The sequence below is a fragment of the Trichoderma citrinoviride genome (assembly GCF_003025115.1).
Source record: "Trichoderma citrinoviride strain TUCIM 6016 unplaced genomic scaffold BBK36scaffold_4, whole genome shotgun sequence".
NCBI lineage: Eukaryota > Fungi > Ascomycota > Sordariomycetes > Hypocreales > Hypocreaceae > Trichoderma > Trichoderma citrinoviride.
In genome coordinates, this window is record NW_020194712.1 from 586,359 (window position 1) to 609,856 (window position 23,498).

Sequence of the window (23,498 nt, forward strand, 5' to 3'; positions counted from 1 at the left end):
TACCCATCCAATTTTCTTGTCCTCACACAAGTCTCAGTCTCCTCCTCAGCGCCAAAAAGATGCCCACCCAAGTCTCCCCTCACGACCCCCTAAAGAGCGACGAAGCCAATGACGCCGGATGGGAAGCCGGCAAAGGAGGCCTCATCGGAGCCGCCAAATGGGGCGTTGGAGCGGCAATCCTGGGCGGCGCGGCGTATTTCTGGTCGCCAGTCTACCGCAAGACCACCATCCAATTCAAGGTGTAGGGAACAAACACCAGTTTGACGGGTAGACGCATTGGGCTCACATAATCAACAGTTATGTCCAGATGTCAGCAATGGTCCTCGGAGGCATGATCTCGGCAGACCAGCGCCTGAGGCAATATGAAGCCCAGGTAAGAGCTCAACGAAGGTGGCTCAAGGAGAAGGCCAAGTGGGATAGATACGAGCAGGAGGTTGCACAGAACAACGGTAAATGAAGAATGACCTCAGTCAAGGCTATAAGCTTGATCATGTACATAGCATCATCCGATGATACCCAAATGCATCACACTGTAAATCATCTCCCTCTGCCAACGCCCAAGAAGCCGAAATATCCCCACGAGAAAAAGACGAAATCGCTAACTGCATTCCCTTGACCATGGCATCCCCTTCTGTGCTATTTTGACTGCGGCTTAAATCTCTTCGGGTCCATGTTGAGCTTACATAGACGAGCCACGCATCCAGACAGCTGAAGTAATGTCTGAACGCCCTCCAGAATCTTCATATGTGTGAAGCCAATCTCCTTGATGAATTCCAGCTTCGAGTGCTCGCTAAGCGTCGGCATCGTCTTGGTGACCTTGAACATCGTACTGATAATATCGTGGCTCGAGTATCCCAGATCCCACAGCTCCCGGAGCGTATCCAAGGCTGAGTCGACGTTGCCCTCGTAACAAGCCTTCAGCATGGCCTGCACCTTGATCGGGTGCGGTGAGTCGACCACCTTGAAGACGTTGTCGCCTGAGACGAAGCCGAAACCGGCCCATGTTGACTGCAGGTTGTTGATGGCCTGTCGCATATCTCCCTCTGCACTGAACACCAAGGCGGCCAAGCCATCGTCGCTGTATTCCACCTTCTCTGCCTCGATTATCTGCAGTAGCCGCTTCACGACTTGGTCCTCCGTCAGCTTGGCGTATCGAAGGATTGCGCATCGTGACTGCAGCGGCTCGATGATCTTGTTGGACTGGTTGCAAGCAAAGGCGAATCGAGTCGTATTGGAGTAGATTTCCATGGTTCTCCGCAGAGCCTGCTGGGCACCGGAGGTCATGCTGTCGGCTTCGTCGAGAATGACGAGCTTGTGCCTACCGGGAGGCAGGGTAACTTTCTTCTGCGCAAAGCCCTTGATGCGGTTACGAACAACGTCAATACCTATGTGACAAAACGTTAGTGCCGACCACTGGCTAATTGTGCGTCGAGATGACAAGAAACGAGACCGACGTACCGCGTTCGTCACTGGCATTGAGCTCCAAGACGGCCTCCTTGTACGATTCCCCCAGCAACTGGCGGGCAAGGCAGAGGACACTGGTCGTCTTTCCAATGCCGGGCATGCCTGATATGATGACATGGGGCATATTGCCCTCCTTGGCTATGATCTTTAAGCGCTCAATCGTCTCTGTGTTGCCGACGACATCGTCCAGGAACACCGGGCGATACTTTTCCACCCTGAACACATATCCCGTCAATACTAGATTCAGTTCGGATTGACACTCCTGCTTCAACATACCACGGTAGCTCATAATTCGGTGATCCATTGGAGGAAGCCGCAAGCGCTGCCTTTGACGTGGCGTTTGAGGACTCGCCCTTTTCCTCTGGCTTTGCGGCAGGCATTTTGGCTGTAGTGGTGAGATATAGAAATCACTTTACGCGATCCGGAAGACGCGTCGAGACGGTTTAGAAGCTCTGCAACTGGATTTTAGTGGGAACCTGAACCGCGGGAGCTGCCTTACAGCGGTACGAAGATACGAAGGTACATGCACCGAGCAGACAAGAACCTTGAACAGAAGTGGCCCGTGCGCAGCCGCCGCCATCCGCAAGTTCTTATCGATAGCATATCATTCCAGCATTTTTTTTGGACGCTGATCGCCATCGGCTTCCAACGACGGACTGCTCTTGGAAGGACCAAACCATCCGCAACCAACCTCGCCTCAAGTCATCTCTCACTCCCACAGTACCCCTTTCACCGAGATCCTACGAGACTTCGAATCACCGGAAACCGCACGCCAATTGTTATCCATTCGTCGGCCGCTCTAATAACGCCATCATGGGTGTCGCGAAGAAGACGAGAAAGTTTGGACAGGTCAGTCCTCTACTACCAAGCAACTCGATTCACTTCTTACTCTTATACTGACCCTTTGAGCCAGGTCAAACGAGTCATGGGACTGAAGGACACCCGACTCAAGGAGAACCGACTGAAGGAGGAGCTCAAGCAGAAAGAACAGGCTGCCAAGAGGACAGTAGGAGGCGAAGTCGTCAAAGAGGTTGCCCAGATGCCGAGCGGCATGTATTTCGCTCACAACACGAACATCAGCCCGCCATACAACGTTCTCGGTAAGTGCACATACCCGCGGTTGCTACCCCCCCGGGCCTCTGAGATTCAATGCTAACGGTGCGTCTGATCGTTGGTAGTCGACACAAACTTCCTAAGTCATACCGTCCAGCGGAAACTGTCCTTACTCGAATCCATGATGGACTGCCTCTACGCAAAGTGCAACCCCATCATCACCTCCTGCGTCATGGCCGAGCTCGAGAAACTGGGGACCAAGTACAGACTGGCGCTGAAGATTGCCCGCGACGAGAGGTGGCAGCGGATACAGTGCGACCACAAGGGCACATATGCAGACGACTGCATCGTGGACCGGGTCACCAAAGACAGGATATACATCGTGGGCACCAACGACAAGGCGCTGAAGCAGAGGCTACGCAAGATTCCTGGCGTTCCCATCATGAGCGTGGCAAGGGGCAAATATGTAATAGAGAGGCTGCCGGGAGCGCTGCCTTCATGACGAATTTAGGGGTTAAAGCATTGTATTGTCTTACATTTTCTATTTTTCCTTCATCTCTTCTTCAACTTCTGTTGATCCTTACCTCTCGGTCCCATTGGTTGCGCAACTCGCAACTTGGAGTTTAGCGAAGTCCGAGAAATCTTACTGCTTATATAATACCGGCCATGGAACGTTATACTCGGCCTTTGTCGTCACAAGCTCGTAGCTCAACTTTCAGCCCCTCGAATCGAACTGCGATTCTGTTAAATAGGCTTCGTCGCTGTCAGCCGTTTGTCCTCTTTGGTGTGCTGCTAAGTTGTGTTAAGCATATATCGGGCACCCGTTGTGGCGCGTAAGCTTCTCAGAACAAGAAAGCGGCTCTCATGCTGTTCAGCCCTGTCACCGCAAACTAACATCCGCCAACAAGTCTTGCAAGAACTACAGTTACCAGAAACTCACAGACAAGGAACGCTGAGGAAAGCTCGAGCATTCCCCAAAATGGACATGGACGTAACCTCCGGAAACTCCGGCTCTCTCACAAAGAAGCGCACCCGCATTCTCCTCTCATGCGCGCCCTGTCGCAACTCGAAGCTCAAGTGTGACCGCGAACAGCCATGCGGGCAGTGCGCAAAAAAGGGTCGCCTGGACCTGTGCGTCTATGCGCCCAAGCCGGAGAAGAAGAGGCCGGCGGCCAAGGGCATGGCGGCCCGGCTCAAGAGGCTCGAGGGCATGGTGCGAGGCATGATGGACGAAGAGGGCAACTTCAAGCGGCAGCCCCAGGCGGCGGGCGAGAGCACGGCGCCGCAGTTGAAGGGGCAGGTTATCCACGGAGAGAATGCGACGACGTATGTTGGGGCGACTCATTGCTTGGCGATGCTTGAGGATGTAAGTTGATGAGGAGTTGAGAGATGCCATGGAAAAGAAACGGAGAGACGATGAAGCTAACGGGTGGTGCAGATCGAAGACATCAAGGCCTACTTTGATGACCCCGGAGACTCGGATGACGACGCCCTGCCGGGGGATGAGCTGGACGGGCCGGAATTGCTTCTCTATTCGAGAGGGGCTCCGAGTAATCGAGAAGAGCTTCTTGCCCAGCTGCCCGAAAGGAATGTTGCGGACCGGCTCGTCACGCGGTATTTCTCATCCAGGAGCCCATCTCAACGTCAGTACAGCCATCCAACTCCTATTGACCAACGAGCTCACACGGATTATTATCCATCGAATGCTGTTGAAGCTGACTTACGAATCGCAGACATCCTTCACCGTCCGACATTCACAAAAGCAGTAAGTCAATGAGGAAATCTCGGCCAGCATGAGCCAACTGTACCCTTCTCTAATATCAGTTTTGCTCAAGTATGTGCAATTCTGGCAAAACCCAAGTGCAGTTTCCCTCCACTGGATAGCCGTCCTCTTCATGGTCCTCTCCCTCGGAGTCTTCTTCAACAACTTCTCCGCCCCCGACGAGGTCGAAAGCGACTCCCCGATATCCGTCAAGGACAGAATCAGACAATACCGCTCATGCGCCGGCTGGGCCTTGATATGGGGCAAGTACTCCCAGCCAACCGCCATCACGATCCCCGCCTTCATCCTCTACGTCGAAGCCGACTTCATCCTCAACCGCGCGGCCCAGATGAACTGCTACATCCTGTCGGGCGTCTGCCTGCGGCTGATGCTCAAGATGGGCTATCACCGGGATCCCTCCCATCTGGCGAGCATCTCGCCGTATGAAGGGGAGATGCGGCGCAGGCAGTGGAACATGGCTGCCCAGATCGACCTCCTCGTTTCCTTCCACATGGGGCTCCCGAGCATGGTGACCGGCATCGAATCGGACACGGAACTGCCCCGGAACCTGGAAGACGACGACTTTGACGAAAACTGCAAGGAGCTCCCGCCACCGCGGCCCGACACCGTCTACACGTTCATGACCTACGCCATCCACAAGTCCAGGCTCCTCCGCGTCTTCAGACAAATCGCCCAGCAGGCGCACGCCCTGACACCACCAAGCTACAGCGACGTCCTCAACCTCGACAACCTCCTCACCGAAACCTGGAACAGCGTCCCCTCGTTCATGCACGTGAAGCCACTCGAAGAGTGCGTCGGCGAGGAGCCCCATCAGATCATCCAGCGATACGGACTCGCGTCCCTCTACCACAAGAGCCGCTGCGTCCTCCACCGCCGCTATCTGGCGGAAGCCGTACCGAAGCCCGAGCACGATTACTCCCGGAACCAGTGTCTGGATGCCGCTACGGCGCTGCTGGACTTTCAATACGCTTCTTGGGTGGGATGTCAGCCTGGCAATGTCCTCGGCCGCTCGGGCTGGTTCATGAGTTCCCTCGCCGTGCACGACTTCATGCTGGCTGCCATGATCTTGTATCTCATCGTTCAGAACGACAACTATCTGGAAGATGGCACCGGTTTCGGCACGGCGGGCAGACAACGAGAAGCACCAACCAAGGAACAGCTGATCGGCATGATCCAAAGGTCACACTACATCAGCTGTCGAGTCTTCAACAGATTGACAGACCTGAGGAAGACGGCAGATACCTTGGCCGTCATGCTGGCCAAACTCGGTAGACCCGTGGAACGGAACTCACCCGCCTCATCAAGCACACCGTACCCACCATCCGGAAGGGAGTCGACCAGCAGATCAACGTCTAGTCAGGCAGTATCCCAAGAGGCCGTTGGGTACGCGTCTGATTATCCCACAAGCAGACTCGAAGGTTTGTTTGCATACTCCCAGTCCAGTAAGGCTGCAGATTGCTAAGAGAACTATAGGCTCAGGCTCAAGCTCCCGCCAGACACCATTCTCTCAGGGCCAAGCAGTCACCACCGCAGCTGGTGTGGGAACCATACCCGGCCACAGCAGTACCACTGCACCGGTGACAAACAGCATCAACCAGTTTGACATGTCCTGGATGCTATCCGTGGATAACGTAGACTGGGTAAGCCCTCCACCCCTTGATCATTCACCATCTTCGGCTGAATCAATGGATGACGCTGCTGGACACAGCTAATCAGTGAGAATAGAGACACTTGGATGCTTCTATCGGGCAGAACACGATGGATGGTGGCTCGGGTAACAGTGCGCCTCAGTCATGGATAGAGAGACTGCCGCTGGACGATGTGGACATGATGACGGCTGATATTTGGAATTTGCCTCCTGGGGCTGGTCCTGGTCCTCAATGAGCTTAAGCATCGCAAGTCAAACGAAAACATGGCAGAGACCCGTGAGCCGCTTTGTGCAGTGAAACAAGACGCCCGCTCTCAAAGTTGGCCACCTCTACTCCTAACGAAGGGACATCCATGATTGTCAAGCCTACGAGGCAAAATAGTAGTACTCCTGATGAAGACGAAACCTGACGTCCTGTTACGCCAAGTCCAGTCAGGTTAGTGTCCACCGCAGTAAACCAGTGAGTAGTTGTACAACGTTCGTCGCAACGTCTTCCTCCGTCTCCCCTCCCATACCTCGATGCAATATATCTTTTCTTGCCAAAAAGGGATCCGCGACGGGAGGATGCAATTACTTGACACACACGCAGGCAAATGTGCAGTTCACTGTGGCGGTTTCCCCACAAGCTGGACATCCGTCTTGATAACACAAGTCAGGAAATGTCACCTGGGGTGCTACGCCAACAATAGTCGGAGGGCGTCTTTTCAAATAACCGTTGATAGCACCGTACCATCGGATAAAGAGGGGAGAGCCGATGGATGCAGTGGCTGGGTTCGTCAGATCCAGCATTAGTTCAAGCCCAGCTTGCTTTGAATTTCGTCTGCTTGTAGGAGAAGGAACAGGCGTCTGCAGCAGATAATAGAAAGGCCCTGCGAACTATGCGCCGGTTCGTGTCCTTTCAAGCACTTTGGCACTCGGCTCGTCGCAGGGGGTGCGATGGTCGTCCAAAAGTGCTATATGTTGGCTCGGGAATCAAATACCAGCATAGGGTGGCAACGGTCGTCATCTCAGATGGAGGATTGACACTGCTGCACTCCATAGACAAGTTTCACCGCGGTAGGGACCGAACCGCAACAAGGAGTTGAAGCGCACGCGAGCTAATGCATAAGATAGGCCGAGTCGCGGCAACATACCCCTCCTCATAGTGTACAGAGTACGAAGTAGTACTTCATTGTAGCACTCGGTACATGATGTATCCTCGTCTGCGGTGCTCGCTAGAGATTGTCGGATCGACAATCTTGCTTGTGTCTTTGTTGAGCTGGGAAGGGGCTGAAGCTTACCGTGTTCTGTACCCCCTAAGACTTGTTTGCTGTCTCTGTGAAGACGGCGCCAAAGAAGCTCACGAGGACAGCAAAATGAGCTAGACAATAAATGGGGGCATTCGTATTTGCAATTGCCTGCAGGAGAGGCGGGGGAAGAGACGAACAAGCTTGTAGCACTCCGTAGACGTTGTAGCATAGCTCGAGATCTGGAGGTTGAGCGTCGGCTAGAAGAGCGGTTCGTGGGTACTGTCTTAGACCATATGAAATCACAACCCTGTCACTAGTGATCCCCCATCCGCTTATAGGCGCAATTAGATCAAGCACTAAGGAAGAGAAAAGAAACGAAAGAGAGAAAAGATCAAGAGAGATGATAGGCAGTGGCGGGAAGCAGGTTGGCATCAGCATGGAGAAGCCGCATCGACGGCGTACCGCGGCCTGTCGGAACGCCGCAATATCTCAACGAGGCGCCGCAGCCACTCACAGGCCATGTAAAATAGCGAATGACACGTCAAGAAGTAAACGGAAAGGCGAAGTAACCGCAGGCGATTGGCCGTGCAAATAGCTGCGCACACACGCAGGCGACCAATACGGGCTATACGCAGCCAAAGCTTCATCAACAAGGCAAGGGCAGCTCATGGCCGTCACATTTATGGAGCTGCCTGTACTTGAAGCACCTTGAGGGCACAGTTAGAACGGAAGGGAGCCGAGGAAACCCTTGACCAGCAGGGAGGAACGAGAAAAAATCAAAGAAAAAAAAAAAAAAAAATCATCACAGGTCTGATGACCCGAGCTCCAGATCGATCGATGACGGTCCAGGCCGGACAAGGAGCGAGAAAAATTTCGAGAGATGGACCAACGGCAACCAGGCGATTCTGAAGCAACTGAGGATATGAGCAATGGAATGAGGTTAACGAAATCATCTGACTGGAGAGCCGGGGCAAAAATTTACCTAATCCTAACTCTCCTTGCCGCCTGGGTATTTTGCGTGTACTAGTATCCGCCGCCCTTGGCCCTGGGGTCGACCTCCGACTTGAACCTCGCTGAACCTGGAACGTGGAAACGTGGGCAGCGGTAACGAGAGCTAATGCAAATAGGCCGAGCGCCGGAAAGGCGGGAGAGCGCAGCCCAGCGGTCGTAGTGGTATTGCTTAGGTGTCGAGGTGCCGGTATGAAAAATATGGAGTTGCACGGTGGATGGAAGCTGTAGGAAGCCGGGAGGATTTTTCTCTTCTCCTTCTTTCTAGGTTGTTTGCTTCTTTCCTTTCCCGGGTTCTGCTTATTCATGGCGCCTGCAGCCTGAGTCGATTGCCAGAAGATCCTTCCCCGTTCCTTCCTAGAGCCAATGGCCCGATCCTATGCTTCTAGAGATGCTGTAGATAAGGATAAGGCAGATAGCCGCGTCGAGTTGTTATCTCGCACACCTCAACCGCAAAAGGACCAAACGGGCACATGCCTCACGCCTTCTCGCCCAAAGTACTTGTACAAACTCGCTGGTCCGATGCCGCAATCCACCGCCGGTATTGTCTCAGCATTACTATCCGGGCCTCGTCTTGCAGTGCAGAGAACGACATGTAAGCTGCCGCAATTTACTAGGCAGCACGCACCGTACCGCATCCAGAGCCGCTGCACGGAGTACCGGGCCCATGTGCCACAGCCTCTGCTCCGAATCTCTGAGGAGCGCGTGACAGGTTCCGGGTCAGCACGTCCGGGTACGTGTAGCCCTGGCGCTGTCACCGTGCTCCATATCCCTTTTACTCCAGCAGAGGCGCAGGGCATGCAACTGCTTTACTATGCAGGGAGTGATATACGGAGTAAGAATACGGATAGGGGCTATGGACTATTATCTCCATAGTACGTAGCGGGCACACGTTGCTGAGGAGCGCAGTCTCATTAGTGATGCGGCAAGTTCCCCGAGTTTTGATGGAGAACCTCGCGGTCATGCACTTCAAGTCATGCCCCAGTCCCGTACGAAGTAGACCCCTTTGACCCCCAAGCTATTTAATTCCCTGCAGAAAAAGGCAGAAGTGCAGGCACCGGCAAGTTCAGTGGAACTCGGGGAGACCCGTTGGCCGTCCTTTTGTTGGTGTTCTTTGGAAGCTCGTCGTCGGCTGACCTTTTGTCGCCCGTCTTTCATGCCGCAAGTCACAGTGCACGATATTGACCTGAATAACACCGAATGACAGCATGGGAAACCGTCTATAGCTCTACGCACACTGTAGCATGCATCTTGTGCTCCCTTTCTGCCTCTATTAGCGCTGCCGATGCCATTGGTGGCAGTTGCCCGACTATCTAATGGCATGTAGTAATACAGATAAACGGCGTGTCCTTGAGCAAGCCCTTTGCCAGCGCCCTTGCGCCTCATCCGCGGAGTTGCATGGAGCCAAGGCGCAAAACAAGAAAATCCTAGAGGCGATTTCATTTAGCGACACCGCCCGATTGGCTGGCCCCAGACAATCTTCAGGCAAGAGGTGAGAAAACACAACATCATCTCGTTCATCAACTGGACATGCATCGTGCATGGGATTCTCGACTGACCTGATGCGAACGGCACAGCATGAACGTCTCTTGCCAGAAGCGAAGAATCAAGCCGTGGCTAGCCTCGTTCCGGTCGTGTCGTTCCACACGTGTACGAGTACCTTTATGGATCGACTTTTCACTGTACGGTAAAGAATTTGGAGCAAATCAGGCCGTTGCGAGCTGCATCAACGCCTCTGAGTGGTCGAAAGTCTGTACAGGTACGAGCATGTTACGTAGCACTTTGCTTGGCCCGGATCTAATCAGATGTTGCCCGTTTGTGCACGGTACTCCATACAGGGGCCCATGATGACGGAGATCGGGGCTAGCCAACTCAAAATAAAGACGGGTACCTCTACCAGACGGTACTTCGTTCCTAGCGGTCTCACTCCGTGCCTGTTGATAGCGGCTCGAGAGGGTCTGCGAACTTTTTTCTCCCCTTCCCGCCTTTCCTTTGTCCCACTGCCCTTCTTCCATCTTCGAACCCTTTTTGCTTCTTGCCGTCGTTAGCCATGGCAGATGCTCTGGGGGTTTAGGGCTCGACTCCTCCTCCCCCCGTTTTTCCCAACCGCGAAGTGACTAGCGGCAGTGGTACCGTATCGAGTACCTTGCAGTAGAAGATGGCCCCGTGAGGCTCTCGTTAAGGTACTTGCCCGCAGACGGAGGTGGTACCAGCGCGCCGCACAAAAGTTCTGGTACCTGGTACGGCTGCTGCGAGTTGCTTCTCGCGGGGTCCAGAGCGGTACCTGTACTTGTTCCTGTGGCAGGTGGACTGCCGCCGGCTCCGACCTTCGCTCCTGCTGCTCTGGGCGAGGCAAGGGGTGCCGTCATTTTGCATCGCGGTTGACTTCAGTCGCTCGGAACTCACAAGTACCTTCCACTGTCTGTAGAAAAGATTCTATTACCTGTATAGGCGTAAGAATCCGAAGTGCTATTAGTAGTATTACGTCCTGATATATCAACTTTTGCCGCCATCGACGCAATTCCATCCCTCTCGCGTTCATTTACCTGTCCGTCTTTGTTCGCCCTACCCCAACATCATGTCTCAGCCGTCGTCGCCTTATCTGTACCGAATCAGTGCCTGGTGATGCCAAAGTGACCAGACAGGGTACATGGAATTTGCCTGATTACAGTGCTGCGTACCTTACGTCGCACCTCCAGATTCGAATCCTCCCCTCCATCTCGAGATCCGACATCCCAACAGCCAAAAGCACCCCCCTCCTCATCCCTTATCGCCCGGCCACCCATCCGCAGAACTCGCGCTTCCTATTAGCCCGCCATCCATCTGACTGGTTTCAGCGCGTGGCCGTCATTTCATTTCAAGTAAGAAATTGCCATACATTCTTAAAGAGCCTTGGCGTGGCGAGCCCAGCGTCAACTAACCCCAATCTTTTCCCTTCCTCGAACAGAGCTAGTCGGCCAATTCGCGCGAGCTAAATCGACCGCAAGCCGCTGTTCTTATCGGGGTAAAAAAAAAAAGTAGAGAGCCCCTCCATGATTCGAAGACGCATCCCGTCTCGCTTCGTTGCAGTTTCCAACGAGTAGGATCGTGGATTCTGCCTTTTACACTGCTTCGAGCACGGCATCACCTGCGCAGCAACAGCGTCTCGAACCCCCTTTGTCTCGCCATACTATCATAGCCTCGCCCACTGGCAATCCCGGTTACCGTCATCGGCCCCTGCGACCAATCGCAACTCGCATTTCCGCCTCTTCTTACTCATTCGCCCACCGCTCTCGAAGCATCCGCAGCTTGTCCCCCGGACTTGCTGCTGTGTTACCGGCCCAGACTCGACAAGTTTGACACCGAGACTCGCCAAGCTGCCCTCCTGGGAGTCGCACATTGGACCAGAGACATCAATCTATCACCAGTTCAAGACACTTTGCTGTACGCCGCTTCCTGCCGCCGGCATTGACCCTGCTATTACATATAGTACCTCTTCCTCGTCTTCACCTTCTTCTTCTACTATTCCCTTCTACTCCCTCCACCACGATTGGCACTGCTACCACCATCATCACCGCCACCGACCTACCTACCACACGTCTTACAAGTATTACCGCCCTCGGTGCTTGTCCTCCCACGCTCGTCCGTCCAGACAGCCCACGGCCCACGGCCCACGCCCGACGATCCACTGTCATACTTCGCTTTTACGTACAGGCTATCCGCTCCGGTCTATGAGCTGAGAGACAAGCCCTACTGACCTCTGCATCCCCCACCATCAAAACCGCAACCTGGGAGACTGCCTCTGTTCTACAGGCAGGCTGGCGCGTCCGGATAACGGTGGCCTCGCCTGTCGAATAAATACTACACTGCTTGCGTCGGAGCAATCATATCGCTGCGTCGGCGATCAATTCCACTCGGCTTCGGCTTGACTACCTGCGACAGCGAACGGAGCCATGCCGGCACAAATCAACGGATCCGTAACGGGCGCCCTACCCATCCATATCGCGACCGACCAAGCAAACGGCTTCCATAAGCAGCATAAGCACTCGCGATCCTCTTATTCAGAATCTTCCCCTCTGGCAAATTCGAGGAACAATTCTTTGACCTTTCGCCCTACCAAGCGGTTCATGTCTGCCCCGAAGACGATCGCCGTTATAAACGCCAGTGGCCGCCAAGCTGCGTCTCTGATTCGCGTGGCGACTGCTGTCGGCTACCATGTTCGCGCACAGCTCAGGAACCTCGAAGGAGTCGTCGCCACGGAGGTGTCCACCAATCCCAACGTCACCGTCTTCGTCGGCGAACTCTATACAAGACACCAGCCTACCAAGGAGAACAAGGATGTAACCCAGAATGGCCCAATGCCGGGTGTGGGCGTCAACCATGAGCTGATTGAAAACCTGTTCCGCGGCGCACAGCTTGCTTTTATCAATACCACATTTTACGGCGACGAACTGCAGATTGGCAAGGCCCTGGCCGATGCAGCCAAGCGGGCCAATATCCAACACTACATCTACTCGTCCATGCCCGACCACTCAGCATACAACCCCGAGTGGCCGTCGTTGCCTCTGTGGGCGGCCAAGCACAAAGTCGAGGAGTATGTGAGAGAACTGGGACTGCCCGCCACCTTTGTCTACACCGGAATCTACAACAACAACTTCACTTCGCTACTATACCCCTTATTCTGCATGGAGCTGCAACCGGACGGTTCTTTCACTTGGCAGGCGCCCTTCCACGAAGATGTCAAGCTCCCCTGGTTGGATGCCGAACACGACGTTGGGCCTGCTGTTATTCAGCTTTTCAAAGACGGCGTCTCCAAGTGGGCAGGAGAGCGTATCGCCTTGGCATACGAATACCTCACTCCGATTGAAGCTTGCCAGCTGTTTGCTCGCGGAGTCGGCCGCCCCGTGCGCTACATAAGAGGGCCCATTGAGATCAAAGTTCGCATACCCACAGGCTATCGAGAACAGCTGGAAGCTCTGGAGAAGCTCTTTGATTATACCGAAAAGGACCCTTCGAAGCAGCCTCCGTACTTCGGCGACCCAAAGCTGGAAGCCAGCTGCCCCCGGGAAGCGCTGGAGCTGTGGGAGGGCCCTCGCGGATTAGAAGAATACGCAAGAGAAATGTTCCCGCTGGAAGAAGAAGCAAACGGCCTCACGTGGATGTTTGAGGAAGAGGATGACCAAGAAGCCCGGATCCAGGCCACGACAACCTCTGTGGAGAATTTGAGAATCCAGGATGATGTTGATGACGACTCATCCGACGATGATGAGGACGAGGGGCTTGTCATGCGCGGCCTGAAGCGAGCCGAGGAGAGTTGGCTCGCATGAAGAAGAGGACTGAGACCGAGGTACATTTCCACCCTCTGACAGCTTCCTCAGTAGGCGTCATTGGATGGATTGTGATTTGCTACTTGCGGACCTTGACATTTGTACCGACATGAATCTGGAGCTACGGAATGAGTCGAATGGTGTTGGAGCACGGTTTCATTACCTTTCCACTTTTTACACGATCTACCCCCCCTCGTGGTCCTTTCCTCTTCTTATATCCAATCTATATCAATCTGAAAAGAACAAGGCGTAGGGTTTGTCTTCTGATTTCATGGGTATCATTCATGACCGGCGCCAATTTACGCGGCTCAGAGAACAGGAAAAGATGGAGAGCCAAAAAACAAAACAAAGAGAAAAAAAATGGCTTGGGCAACGAGACAAGGGAGTTCTATCATGGGTCACCGATTTCCTCCTCTTAGCACAACTGCACATTGGCGTGGCGTTGGTGGCAGGGCGGAGATAAAAAAAAATTATGAAAGAATCTGACGAGGGCGCTCCTCTGGGACTTGGTGGATAAAGGGGTTCTTGTTTTCAGCGTACCATTCCTTCGTCTCTGCAAGCAGTACATAGTTATACGAGCTTGCTACATGCACTGACTCCGAGTTGCCACTACCTTATACGTGTTGTTCCATTCTGTGGTGAATGATGGGTTTCGACAGCATCTTTTGCGGGCAACTCATGGCACCAGAAATAGGGGCAAACCACACGCGACAGTCATAAGACGACATATCACGCTAGACTGTCTCTTCTGGCTGGCTGACTGGGTGCCACAGGGCAGACTTTGGTTAACGCAAAGAGACAAAGTCCCTTTTATCGCTATGGTGACCTTATGTACAACCCTCACTCGCACATCCGTACAACTTGTACGCGTCCTCTGGAGGCCAAACTGCCTCTAGAATATGTCTCGACCCAATATTTCCCCTGATGCTTCTATTACCGACATCACATGTATTTCAAGAAGGATTGTCCACCTTCCTCCTCTTCCTCAGCAGCATTCTATCGCCAGAACCCCTGGACTATGAACTAGGAAGAAAAAAAGGAAAAAGCCGCCCCCCCTTTTCAAAGCCTCCCCCATCACAGCTTCCCCTTGAGCAAGTTGCCCACCATCTGCCTGCCCGTGATGTGCGTCGTCTTCCACAGCGTCGGGAAGTCGAGGGTGCTGGACAGGCCGTCGGCGAAGCCGAAGAAGAGCATGGGCGGGATCCAGCCGCGGGCGTACTCGAGCGCGAAGCAGGCCTCGGGCATCTTGTACTGCTTGGCGTCGCCGCGGCGCAGGTGGTGCACGGAGCCGGCCGGGTAGACCTCGGGCTCGTACTCGCCGGGGACGTAGGCGAGCTGCGTGCCGGAGAGGATGTGGAAGTAGTCGTCGGCGGTGTGGCGGCCGGTGTGGCCTTCTGTGCCGATGGCGGTGCCTGGGGGGGGGGGCGCCGTGAACGAGATCTCGGGTGTTAGTCAAGGGAGGGCTTTCATGAGTTTGGTATAGATGTGGAGGTGAAAGCTAAAAACGCACCGAAGATGATGAGATACTCCGTCACGCTGGCATGGATAATGTACATGGCGCCCATTGCGCCGCCGGCATTGTTAAACACCCAGTCCTCCTCGAGGTTGACGTACCCGGGCACCTTGTCGTTGAGCTCGTCGACGACGAAGCGCACGATGCCGCGCGTGTCGTTGCCGTGCGCCGCGATGCCCCGCCGCGCGAGGTCGTGCAGGTGGTCCGTCTCGAAGACGTAGAAGCGCTCCAGGTCCCGGTCCAGGACGTAGACGACGGAGGCCAGGAGCGCCGTGAGCAGGGCCAGGACGCCGAGGAGGCGGGATATGCTGCCCGCCGGCGGCGGGGAGGGTTCCGTTCGGGGCATGGCTTGGTTTTACTTTTTGGCCGGGAAGAAAAGAAAGATACGGTATTATAGGTTTGGACAAGAGTCAAGAAATGAAGCAAAAAGAGATCAAGGAGATGATGACTCTTGAATGTTGATCTAGTTCGGGCACCTTGGGCAGAGTAGGTAATGGCCAAATGACGAGTGCAAGGACAAGCCCAACGCTAAACACACACAAATCAAAGCCGCCAAAACAAGCCCCAATTACACAATTGGTCCGAGAAGCAAACAAAGATTGACTTCTGCCAATTGCTTCGTTTTATACAACTGGGATCCTTCTTCGGGGTGTTATCATTCGGCGACCCGAGGTCTGCGGCAGCCTATTCTGCCACACCTCACCGCTCGGCCCGGATGACGGCGATCCGGATGAGGCCGTCGAATGTCTTTGGTGGAGAGGGTTGAGGGTTCATTTGAAAGACGGTTCGTATTCGTACTCGTGCTTGAAGTCCAAGTGTCAGCCCTTTGGCCTTGGATGGCCAAACGAACATGATGGTGGCTTGTTTATGCTGTACGTAGCAGTTCACGCAGAATCTCAAAGCAGCTTGTATCCTCTAAAAAAACCGCATTAAATTAACAAAAACTCATACATACGGAGCGCCAGTGCGGGCTCTCGGTCAAACGCCTCGACGCCGGAGAAATCTAGCTCTCCCTGATCCATACAAGTTCCTCTGTGTACAAGTTTCCTCGTCGTGTAGCAAAAAATCATTCCCAGCGTTGTCGTTCCCTCTTCACTATCGGCTCAGGGGTTCCTCTCCCCCCACGTGACAATCGAGCACCAGTCCCCGACTACTCAACCTCCGAGTCAACCATGACCTCGGTCTTGTCGGGGTCATCAGCGTCTTCGTCGCCTAGAGCCGCTTGATCGGCCTCCTCCATATCCACATCATCCATCATGGCAACATCGCCGCCGCCGTCCTTGTCCTCCTTGGACGTGTTACCGTTGACCCTGACATCGGAAGCTTCGTCCGCGAGGCCTTCTGGTGCATCCACTGCCATCTCGCTCTCGGTGTTTTCGTTGGCCGTGGGCGGCTTGGGCTTCTTCACCGGAGCAATGACGCCGAGCGTGTCTCTGTGCTCTCGCCAACGAGCCAGGCGTCGAACGGAACGTCGGATGGCGGCGGCGTACGAGCTCACTTCTTCGCCGTAATCGTCCTTGTCCGTGGCCAGGAGGCAGAGGCCGCCGACGCCCCTCTCTCTGAAGACGTTGCCCTTCTCGACGGGCAGGTTACGTGGAGCGTTGTTTTCGTCGTCACTGTCCTCGAAAGGATCAACCTGAGCCTGCAAACGCCTGTACGTTCTGACAATGGCGCCCTCTTGACGCCTAATCTTTCTGCTCTTGTGATGGTGCTTCCGGAGGCCGCGGTCCAGGATGTATTCCACCCTTTGGCTTCGATTTCGCTCAACCGCAAGCTGGTGAGCCGTCGGTGGACGAGGCTTTCTGGCGACGACGCCCGTTTCGGCTCCTTGCCGAGCCGGCGAGGAACCCTCGAAAATCTGGTACTTGAGAGGCGCTGCTCTGCGTCCGTTCATGACGGCAATCGTTCGAGCCAGCGCTCGTGGAGGCGGCGTGGATCGCGTACTCTCCATGTCGGACTCGTGCTTGCTCGGCCGGATTCGAGGCAGGATCGCCGGGCCTTCCTCTCCGATCGACGGCCGGACCTTGGTACGCTTCTCCCGCTCAGTCATATATTGATGGTCCATCTCCAAGATAGTAGCCCTTATCTTCTGCTTTTCGTGGCCAAACTCGATTTCGACTTCGGGGTCAACGTTCTCTTGAGCCTCCTGTTCCGGGGTCATTTCCTCAAGCTCCGGGACGCCTTGATTGGCGACATCGAGGCCGTAGTCGACGCCCGGGCCGAACGGATTCTCCTCGCATCCCTCCTCCGTGAAGTCAGATTCGAGATAGAACCACATGAGCCACAGGAAGGCCCTTGCTCGCGACGCGCTGGTGTACTGCGTCTTCATGATGACATCGTGAAACTCGCGATGGAGTGGAAAGTGCAGCTCCGCGACCTTTTGTGCCGAATTGCACATGACAAAGATGAGGTTGACGGGATTTGTGCGAGGAATGTCCCGGTTTTTAATCTTGTCGAGAGAATTCGGCTCATCCCTGTCTTCAGCGCCACCCTTGAGGATGGACTTGAGACGTGGAGCATCCTGCAGCTGCTTGTAGGCGTGAGGATCTTGCTGCGCTTGGAGAGAAGGAATGGCGTGGTATGTCCGCAGCTGGGCTCGCATTTCGGGGAAGACTATTTTCGTAGCGTTAGTTTCAATTCGAATCGCTCATGACATGATCGCTTCAACAAATAAAGGAATAGACATATGCTCACAATTGAGGGTCGTGTTCATGCGGCCCATGTTGACCAGCAGACAGACCATTGCCATGCCTTTGGCGGCTTCTCGGTCATTCATCAGCTTGTCCCTCAGCACCTTGCTCGTCTTGGAACTGCGAGCCATGGTGTCGATGTACAAGTCGGCGAAGCACTGCTTCTCCAGCTCCGGGTCGTACGAGTTGGTGAAGACCTTTTGTTCGTTGTCGAAGACTGCCCTGAGAAAGTCGTACTGGATATCCTTGCGCCAAAGAGGCTCTCCATCCTCCTTCTTCAGGTGCCTGATCTTGCCAATCTGGGGCTGCGCGTCCTTGTCCTTGTCCTTGTCCTTTCCCTTTCCCTTGCTCCGGGAGGGCTTCTCCGCAGTCTCGGTGGTGGTGGCGACGATTGTGTCTTCATCCTCAGCGTCGGCGGCGCGCGAGACGGAGGGCTTGCTCTCTGCTTGAGCAGGAGAACTCGGGTTCTCTGCGTCCGACGCGGCGTCCGCCGAGCTGGGCGAGGCAGCCATGGTGCGAGGGAGTCGTGGGAGGGGAGGCTGAAGGCAGCGCTTGTTTGAAGAGGAAAGATGAAAGTTGTCTCGTCGTTCGTCGTGGGTGGGCGATGGCCTCAACGGCGCATGATTTTCTGGTCTCTGGCGCCAGGGAGGAGCAGAAGTGTGGCTACCGAGCAGTCGAGGCCGATGCAAATGCCGATGACGATGGCGATGCCAGTTGGCGATGCTGACGACGAGGTTGTGGCCAGGCGGGTGAAAGGAAAGCGTGAGGCTGATGCGGGAGAAAGAAAGTGTGGAAAGGAAAGGGAATTGATGACGACGAAGGAAATGGGGACAGGAAATGACTGGTGCACGAAGTGCCAATAATCCGCGGGCACAGCAGAGAAAAGAAAAGCTGAGGTCAAGCACGAGGCGCACGTTCGCCAAGTAACGCGCGCCTTGCTAGTTTGGAAGGCTACCTTAGCAGCACAGCAGCAAAAAGCCACCGCAACCTCGTCCGCCCTGCGATGATTCAATGCGTCGCCCTGCCAAAACCCCAAAGCCCTTCAGCGAGCGGCGCGCTGTGTGACGCCGCTAGAGCAATCCCGATGGGCCTTGACCTGCCGTGACTGCAGCAGGCCAGCCACTGAAAGGCCCCTGTAAGCTGCGGGCCCGTGCGCCAACTCTGCACCAGGCCTCACCCAATCCAATTCAACCTCTGCCACTCGCTCGACTTATCTTATCAACCCCTGCTCTTTTTGATCTCGCCCAGTTGCTCTGCGCTCACGACGTTGCCATGCAAACATAAACAACCACGGGGCATCACAACCTCGACGGCCGTCCTGGCCACTGTTTCCGCTCCTGTTACTAAACCGGCGAATCTGCGCGACTCTCGCTCTTGTTCTCTAGCAGCTTCTCAAGGCCTCGGTACGTCCAGACACGTCTTCCTCCCAGCCTTCTCATAAATTTCACCTTGTCTGCTGCCCTGGATTGCGCCTAGCCTGCCTGTACCTTACATACAAAGGTGTAATCGATCGACCCAGCTTACAACGCCGCATCAGGAAATTGACAAGACACAATCCGGCCTGTTTCACCGCCAGCGTGTGTATCCGCGCTTCGTCTCTCCCCACCCTCATCGTCCGGGCTCGCAATTCCTCAGCAATCATGTCGAGTCTGGTCAGGGCGACCACGCCCGTCAAGCAAACCGCGCCGGCGACGGCGACTGAGAGCCCCGGCACCTGGCGCCACCCTCGACTCGACGAAATCACAAGACGGCGCGATGCCACAAACTTCTCCGAAAAGAACGTGCGGCGGATCGCCTACAACATAGTCGCCTTGCTGGCCATGTGGTCGCTTCAGCTGCTGGCCAGGCTCCAGGTGGACGCGCAAATGTGAGAAAGACACCAGGATACGAACGGCGAGCGCTGTGGCGTGGCTCCCACGCGAATACAAGTGTTTCTCTAACACTGAACGAAACGAATGTATAGGTTTCCCAAGTCCGTCCGACTATATCTCGGCTGGGCATGGTTCGCCGCCCAGCTCATCCCATTCATCCAGATCGGCATGGCCTGCCTGCCACTTATCCGGCCCAAAGACGAGCTCGCCGATATCCCGTTGACGGCTACCCAGCGCAAACTGCTGGGCCTCAACCCGTCCGTCGTGCCGCCCACCCCCGACGTCAACATCAGCACCCCGCCGCGATACTCGCGAACTCCATCCATTGCAGGCTCTGTGGGAAGCAGGGCTAGCTATCCCAACTCTCCGTTGGAGGGACGAGGCGACCCCGTGTCCAACGCTCTTTCTCAGAGCTTTAGCGGCTCGGTCTCGCAGTTCTCGCCCATGGGAAGCCCATTCCTCCAAAGCGTTAACGGCGTGAGCAATAGGAGGTCATCCTTTGGGACGTCAGGCTCCTTTGGCGCGTCCACCATTGGCTCCTTCGGCGCAAGCACTTCGTCAAACATGTTGCCCGACCCTGCCTCACCAAGCCCTTCAGCAGGCAAGAGGACAAGCATTGGGCTCAACAATAAGTGGCTGTACGAGAAGGGCAGGAGGTCTTCTGGCAGCACTTGGGTCCATTGATATGGGAGGGGAAATCAGGGCATGTGGGAAACTTCTAGACCGGTATTTTTTTCAAGAGAAACCTACTGCGTAACCCAAGGGCTATGATATATCAAGCCAAAGGATGAGTGCTGGTCCTCTCTTTCTTGGGTTGGCATGTGAAAGGTAGAAGGTGTATAAAGGCGTGTCTTTATGATAACGTACGTAGCACTATGGTAGTAAGCCATTGATTTCTGGGTATGTGACTATCCTTGCTATTGTGTTCTCAACAAGAGGAGATGCGTCTTGCTTGATCCAGGACCGGATCGATCATTGCAGAGTGTACACATCTAGTATCTCTTGTTCCTAAAGACGCAAGCACAGACCCATACACTCCTTCTGCCAAAGATCAAGATTGTGACAAAAGACCCTTCAGATGAGCAGACGACCCAAAAAGATAAAAAAGAGCTTTACATGGAAAAGGGCAAAAAGAGATGCGCGAACCGGGACTCGAACCCGGGTCGCATGCTTGGGAAGCATGCATGCTAACCGCTACACTATTCGCGCTGATGATGTAATAGCTTTGATTAGAGCTTTGTACTCAAGACTTATATGGGATGCAAAGTTGGAGCTACAGATCGCAGCATCATCCATACCCAAAGCTGCTAGGTTGCTCTCCCACCTTTGACCCCTCCATCGTCTTCTCCATCACATCACCACAGAGCAAGGTAGCTCCCAGACACTCACTCCCCTTCTCCTAGAGCTACAACTCAAACCTTTCGGCTACATCAAAGGCCCTCCTCCATAAGAACCAGCTCCCAAACGAAACATACCATTACTTCCTGCCCCCAGTCGAACAGAGCTGCTGCTCCCCGCCCCCCCCGCCGCCAACAATGGCCAACAAAGTCGAACGCATCGTCGCCCGGCTGCAGGAAAAGATCGCCGAGGGCGACTACTACGAAGCGCAGCAGCAGACGCGCGTCGCCGCCTCCCGCTATATCAAGGCCAAGAACTGGCCCGCCGCCATCGACGTCCTCTACAGCGTCGCGCAGTCGCTGCTCAAGGCCGCGCAGGGCGGCAGCGGCGGCGACCTCTGCGTCATGATGGTCGACGTCTACAAGCAGGCCGAGCTCCGGCCCGACGCCACCAGCAAGGGCCGGCTGCTGACGTGCCTGCGGCTGTTTGACCCCGCGGAGCCCACGAGGAAGAAGTTTATCGCCGAGAGCATGGGGTGAGTGGTACCTGGTTGCTTTGTGCTATTGTGTTTTATGAAGTTGTGATATATGCTCGTTCTTTGGGCGCGGTTCTCTTGGGTTACGCCATGGAGGAAGGGCGTGATGGGCTGACTCGTGGGGTTGATGTAGATGGTCTTCCAAGTTTGGCGAATACCCTGCCGGCGACCCCGAGCTGCACCACGTCGCCGGATCACTATACGCAGAGGAGCACGAGACGTACGAGGCGGAACGACACCTGATATTGGGAACCAAGGACTCTCCAGAAGTGCTGCTCAACATGGAGTACGCCTGGTACAGAGAAGGAGACGCCCACCTGGCACCGCACTTTGCGGCGCGAGCCATCCTCCCCTACCTCCTCGTCGGCAACGTCCGCGCCGCCAACACCTGCTACCGACTCTTCATCAGCGCCCTGACAACCGACAACCCGTCCCTCGGCGTGCAGGACGTCTCCAGCGCCACCTGCGACGCCCGCATCTTCCCCAGCCTGCCGCTGCTCAACTTCCTGGGCCTGCTGCTCCTGGCCATCCAGCGGGGAGCGCCCGAGGTCTACAAGGGCCTGGTGTCCAAGTACGCGACGCAGATCGACGAGGCCGAGGCGTGGGCGGAGCCTCTGGAGATGATTGGCGAGATGTACTTTGGCATACAGAAGCCGCGACAGAGCAACCCCCTGCTGGACATGATGAGCGGGCTGTTTGGCGGAGGAGGCGCCGCGCCGGCGCCGCAGACACGGCGGCCGGGGCTGCGAGGAGCGGAAGCTCCCGCTGCTGAAGGATTAGACTAGTAGGCTTGCTGCGGTATCGTCATCAACATCATCCCTCTTTATCCTTTTCTCCAAATTCCCCTCTTCTTCTCATACCATTCATCGATCGGTAGCGACGAAATAGAACTCAGTCCTGTATCATAGACACAACGGCGTAGGCGGGTGGGTTGTAAAAGGGAGAAAAGAGGGTGAGCAAGTGAAGCACTGAATCGTCGTCATTCATGCTAGGCGCGGCTGTTCTTCCGCCTCAAACATCCAGTTGTCCTCGGCCAAGGCGCTGACCTTGTTCCTATTGCTCTCGCGCACAGCCTCGAGCAGGGCTAGGAGATGGAGCCCAAGTTAGCCAAAAAAACCGTCAGCTTCTAAGGGTATAGGAGGATAACATTGACCTTTCATACTAACCTTCTGGTTGATGGGCCATGGAGCTGTGGCTTATTCGATACAGTCGGATGGCCTCTGCCAAGCGCTGCTTCTCTCCTAGACGCATCAAAGAAAAGATCGTACAAGTTAGCCATTATCTTCACCAAATTCGCTAATGCAAGTCATATAAACTCGACCGCAAAACTCATGTAGCGTAAAAGAAGATCCTCACTCTCATTCTCCTCCTGCATCTCCAACGCCTGCAACTCATCCTCATCATCCACCACCAGCGCCGGCGGATTGCACACTTCAGCATCCCCGTTCTTGTCGCGCACCACCAGTTCCGACGACGACGGCGATGACGTGTCGCGCCTCTGCTGTTGCTGCTGCTGCATGTCGACGTCCATGCGCATGTTCTCTGGGTCGTGGGCCGAAGCCGGTGTTGTTGTTGTTGTTGCTGGTGTTACTGCGGCGTTGGACCGGTTTCTGAAATGGCTCCGGAAGAGGCTCGTCTTGGTGCCGTTGTTATTCGCGGCGGTGCTGCTGCTGGTGCCGGTGCTTGCGGTGGCGAGGCCGGAGCTTCGTGTTGTGCGGGAGGAGCCGTTGGGGGCACTCATGGCTTTTGAATTTGATAAGTGATGTTTGCTGTGAATTTGGAAGATGCAAGGGGTGGAAAGTTGTGTTACTGTTTGATGCCGGTTACAGATATGATGCGGTTGTGGTGATGTGTCGAGTAAATATTGACCAGAGAGAATGTGATGTGCCAGTGGTAAGATGCAGTATCGACTGTAAATGCACCGATCATTACTGATTTGTTTTGTTGTTTGGGTATAAGGAGGAAGATGGGATGAGATGTTGTTGGATGTGGAACTGAAAAAGTACTGGAGACGGGGCTGCTGTGGTGGGCTGGCGCTAACAGTGACAGCTCCCTGCGAC

At 54.9% G+C, this 23,498-nt stretch overlaps 10 protein-coding genes and 1 non-coding gene across 11 annotated transcripts; 6 read left to right on the forward strand and 5 right to left on the reverse strand.

The window, feature by feature from the left end:
• Positions 1-59: 59 nt before the first annotated feature.
• On the forward strand, positions 60-457 carry BBK36DRAFT_1194385 (hypothetical protein; the record flags this gene model as incomplete). Its single annotated transcript, XM_024896853.1, has 2 exons — positions 60-241; positions 298-457. The coding sequence occupies 2 exons, from the start codon at positions 60-62 to the stop codon at positions 455-457; spliced, it is 342 nt and encodes a 113-aa protein (XP_024751275.1).
• A 179-nt stretch (positions 458-636) lies between these two features.
• BBK36DRAFT_1157633 (replication factor C subunit 4) lies at positions 637-1,844 on the reverse strand (the record flags this gene model as incomplete). Its single annotated transcript, XM_024894026.1, has 3 exons — positions 637-1,385; positions 1,459-1,679; positions 1,741-1,844. The coding sequence occupies 3 exons, from the start codon at positions 1,842-1,844 to the stop codon at positions 637-639; spliced, it is 1,074 nt and encodes a 357-aa protein (XP_024751276.1).
• Positions 1,845-2,133: 289 nt separating this feature from the next.
• Positions 2,134-3,043, forward strand: BBK36DRAFT_1134779 (Fcf1-domain-containing protein). Its single transcript, XM_024892418.1, has 4 exons — positions 2,134-2,163; positions 2,210-2,313; positions 2,378-2,564; positions 2,643-3,043. The coding sequence occupies exons 2-4, from the start codon at positions 2,278-2,280 to the stop codon at positions 3,017-3,019; spliced, it is 600 nt and encodes a 199-aa protein (XP_024751277.1). The 5' UTR covers positions 2,134-2,163; positions 2,210-2,277; the 3' UTR covers positions 3,020-3,043.
• A 447-nt stretch (positions 3,044-3,490) lies between these two features.
• Positions 3,491-5,742, forward strand: BBK36DRAFT_1134780 (hypothetical protein; the record flags this gene model as incomplete). The annotated part of the gene is made up of 4 exons (XM_024892419.1): positions 3,491-3,883; positions 3,956-4,160; positions 4,251-4,282; positions 4,353-5,742. Coding segments are annotated over exons 1-4 (2,014 nt in total), but the record flags the coding sequence as incomplete, so codon positions are not given.
• A 6,375-nt stretch (positions 5,743-12,117) lies between these two features.
• On the forward strand, positions 12,118-13,491 carry BBK36DRAFT_1113999 (NmrA-domain-containing protein; the record flags this gene model as incomplete). The annotated part of the gene is made up of 1 exon (XM_024889973.1): positions 12,118-13,491. The coding sequence occupies one exon, from the start codon at positions 12,118-12,120 to the stop codon at positions 13,489-13,491; it is 1,374 nt and encodes a 457-aa protein (XP_024751279.1).
• Positions 13,492-14,565: 1,074 nt separating this feature from the next.
• BBK36DRAFT_1114999 (ERG2 and sigma1 receptor-like protein) lies at positions 14,566-15,350 on the reverse strand (the record flags this gene model as incomplete). The annotated part of the gene is made up of 2 exons (XM_024890088.1): positions 14,566-14,903; positions 15,002-15,350. The coding sequence occupies 2 exons, from the start codon at positions 15,348-15,350 to the stop codon at positions 14,566-14,568; spliced, it is 687 nt and encodes a 228-aa protein (XP_024751280.1).
• An 804-nt stretch (positions 15,351-16,154) lies between these two features.
• On the reverse strand, positions 16,155-18,206 carry BBK36DRAFT_50450 (hypothetical protein; the record flags this gene model as incomplete). The annotated part of the gene is made up of 2 exons (XM_024898175.1): positions 16,155-17,617; positions 17,699-18,206. 2 exons carry the CDS (start codon positions 18,204-18,206, stop codon positions 16,155-16,157), a joined length of 1,971 nt encoding a protein of 656 aa, XP_024751281.1.
• Positions 18,207-19,334: 1,128 nt separating this feature from the next.
• On the forward strand, positions 19,335-20,249 carry BBK36DRAFT_1114153 (hypothetical protein; the record flags this gene model as incomplete). The annotated part of the gene is made up of 2 exons (XM_024889997.1): positions 19,335-19,561; positions 19,658-20,249. The coding sequence occupies 2 exons, from the start codon at positions 19,335-19,337 to the stop codon at positions 20,247-20,249; spliced, it is 819 nt and encodes a 272-aa protein (XP_024751282.1).
• A 453-nt stretch (positions 20,250-20,702) lies between these two features.
• Positions 20,703-20,774, reverse strand: BBK36DRAFT_t72. The gene has a single exon. It is a non-coding gene; the product is annotated as a tRNA-Gly (tRNA).
• A 117-nt stretch (positions 20,775-20,891) lies between these two features.
• On the forward strand, positions 20,892-22,688 carry BBK36DRAFT_1134783 (DUF410-domain-containing protein). The gene is made up of 5 exons (XM_024892420.1): positions 20,892-20,950; positions 21,083-21,438; positions 21,572-22,377; positions 22,411-22,534; positions 22,609-22,688. The coding sequence occupies exons 2-3, from the start codon at positions 21,101-21,103 to the stop codon at positions 22,221-22,223; spliced, it is 990 nt and encodes a 329-aa protein (XP_024751283.1). The 5' UTR covers positions 20,892-20,950; positions 21,083-21,100; the 3' UTR covers positions 22,224-22,377; positions 22,411-22,534; positions 22,609-22,688.
• Positions 22,431-22,912, reverse strand: BBK36DRAFT_1082591 (hypothetical protein; the record flags this gene model as incomplete). The annotated part of the gene is made up of 3 exons (XM_024888926.1): positions 22,431-22,522; positions 22,605-22,679; positions 22,795-22,912. Coding segments are annotated over 3 exons (285 nt in total), but the record flags the coding sequence as incomplete, so codon positions are not given.
• Between the last annotated feature and the right edge of the window lie 586 nt (positions 22,913-23,498).

Bases quoted from the DNA above. Each gene is read 5' to 3' on its own strand.
- BBK36DRAFT_1134779 (XM_024892418.1), top strand. From the start codon at position 2,278: ATGGGTGTCGCGAAGAAGACGAGAAAGTTTGGACAG. The intron at 2,314-2,377 runs GTCAGTCCTCTA...CCTTTGAGCCAG, and splicing joins AGACGAGAAAGTTTGGACAG to GTCAAACGAGTCATGGGACT. The intron at 2,565-2,642 runs GTAAGTGCACAT...GATCGTTGGTAG, and splicing joins CCCGCCATACAACGTTCTCG to TCGACACAAACTTCCTAAGT.
- BBK36DRAFT_1134783 (XM_024892420.1), top strand. From the start codon at position 21,101: ATGGCCAACAAAGTCGAACGCATCGTCGCCCGGCTGCAGGAAAAGATC. The intron at 21,439-21,571 runs GTGAGTGGTACC...GGGTTGATGTAG, and splicing joins TTTATCGCCGAGAGCATGGG to ATGGTCTTCCAAGTTTGGCG.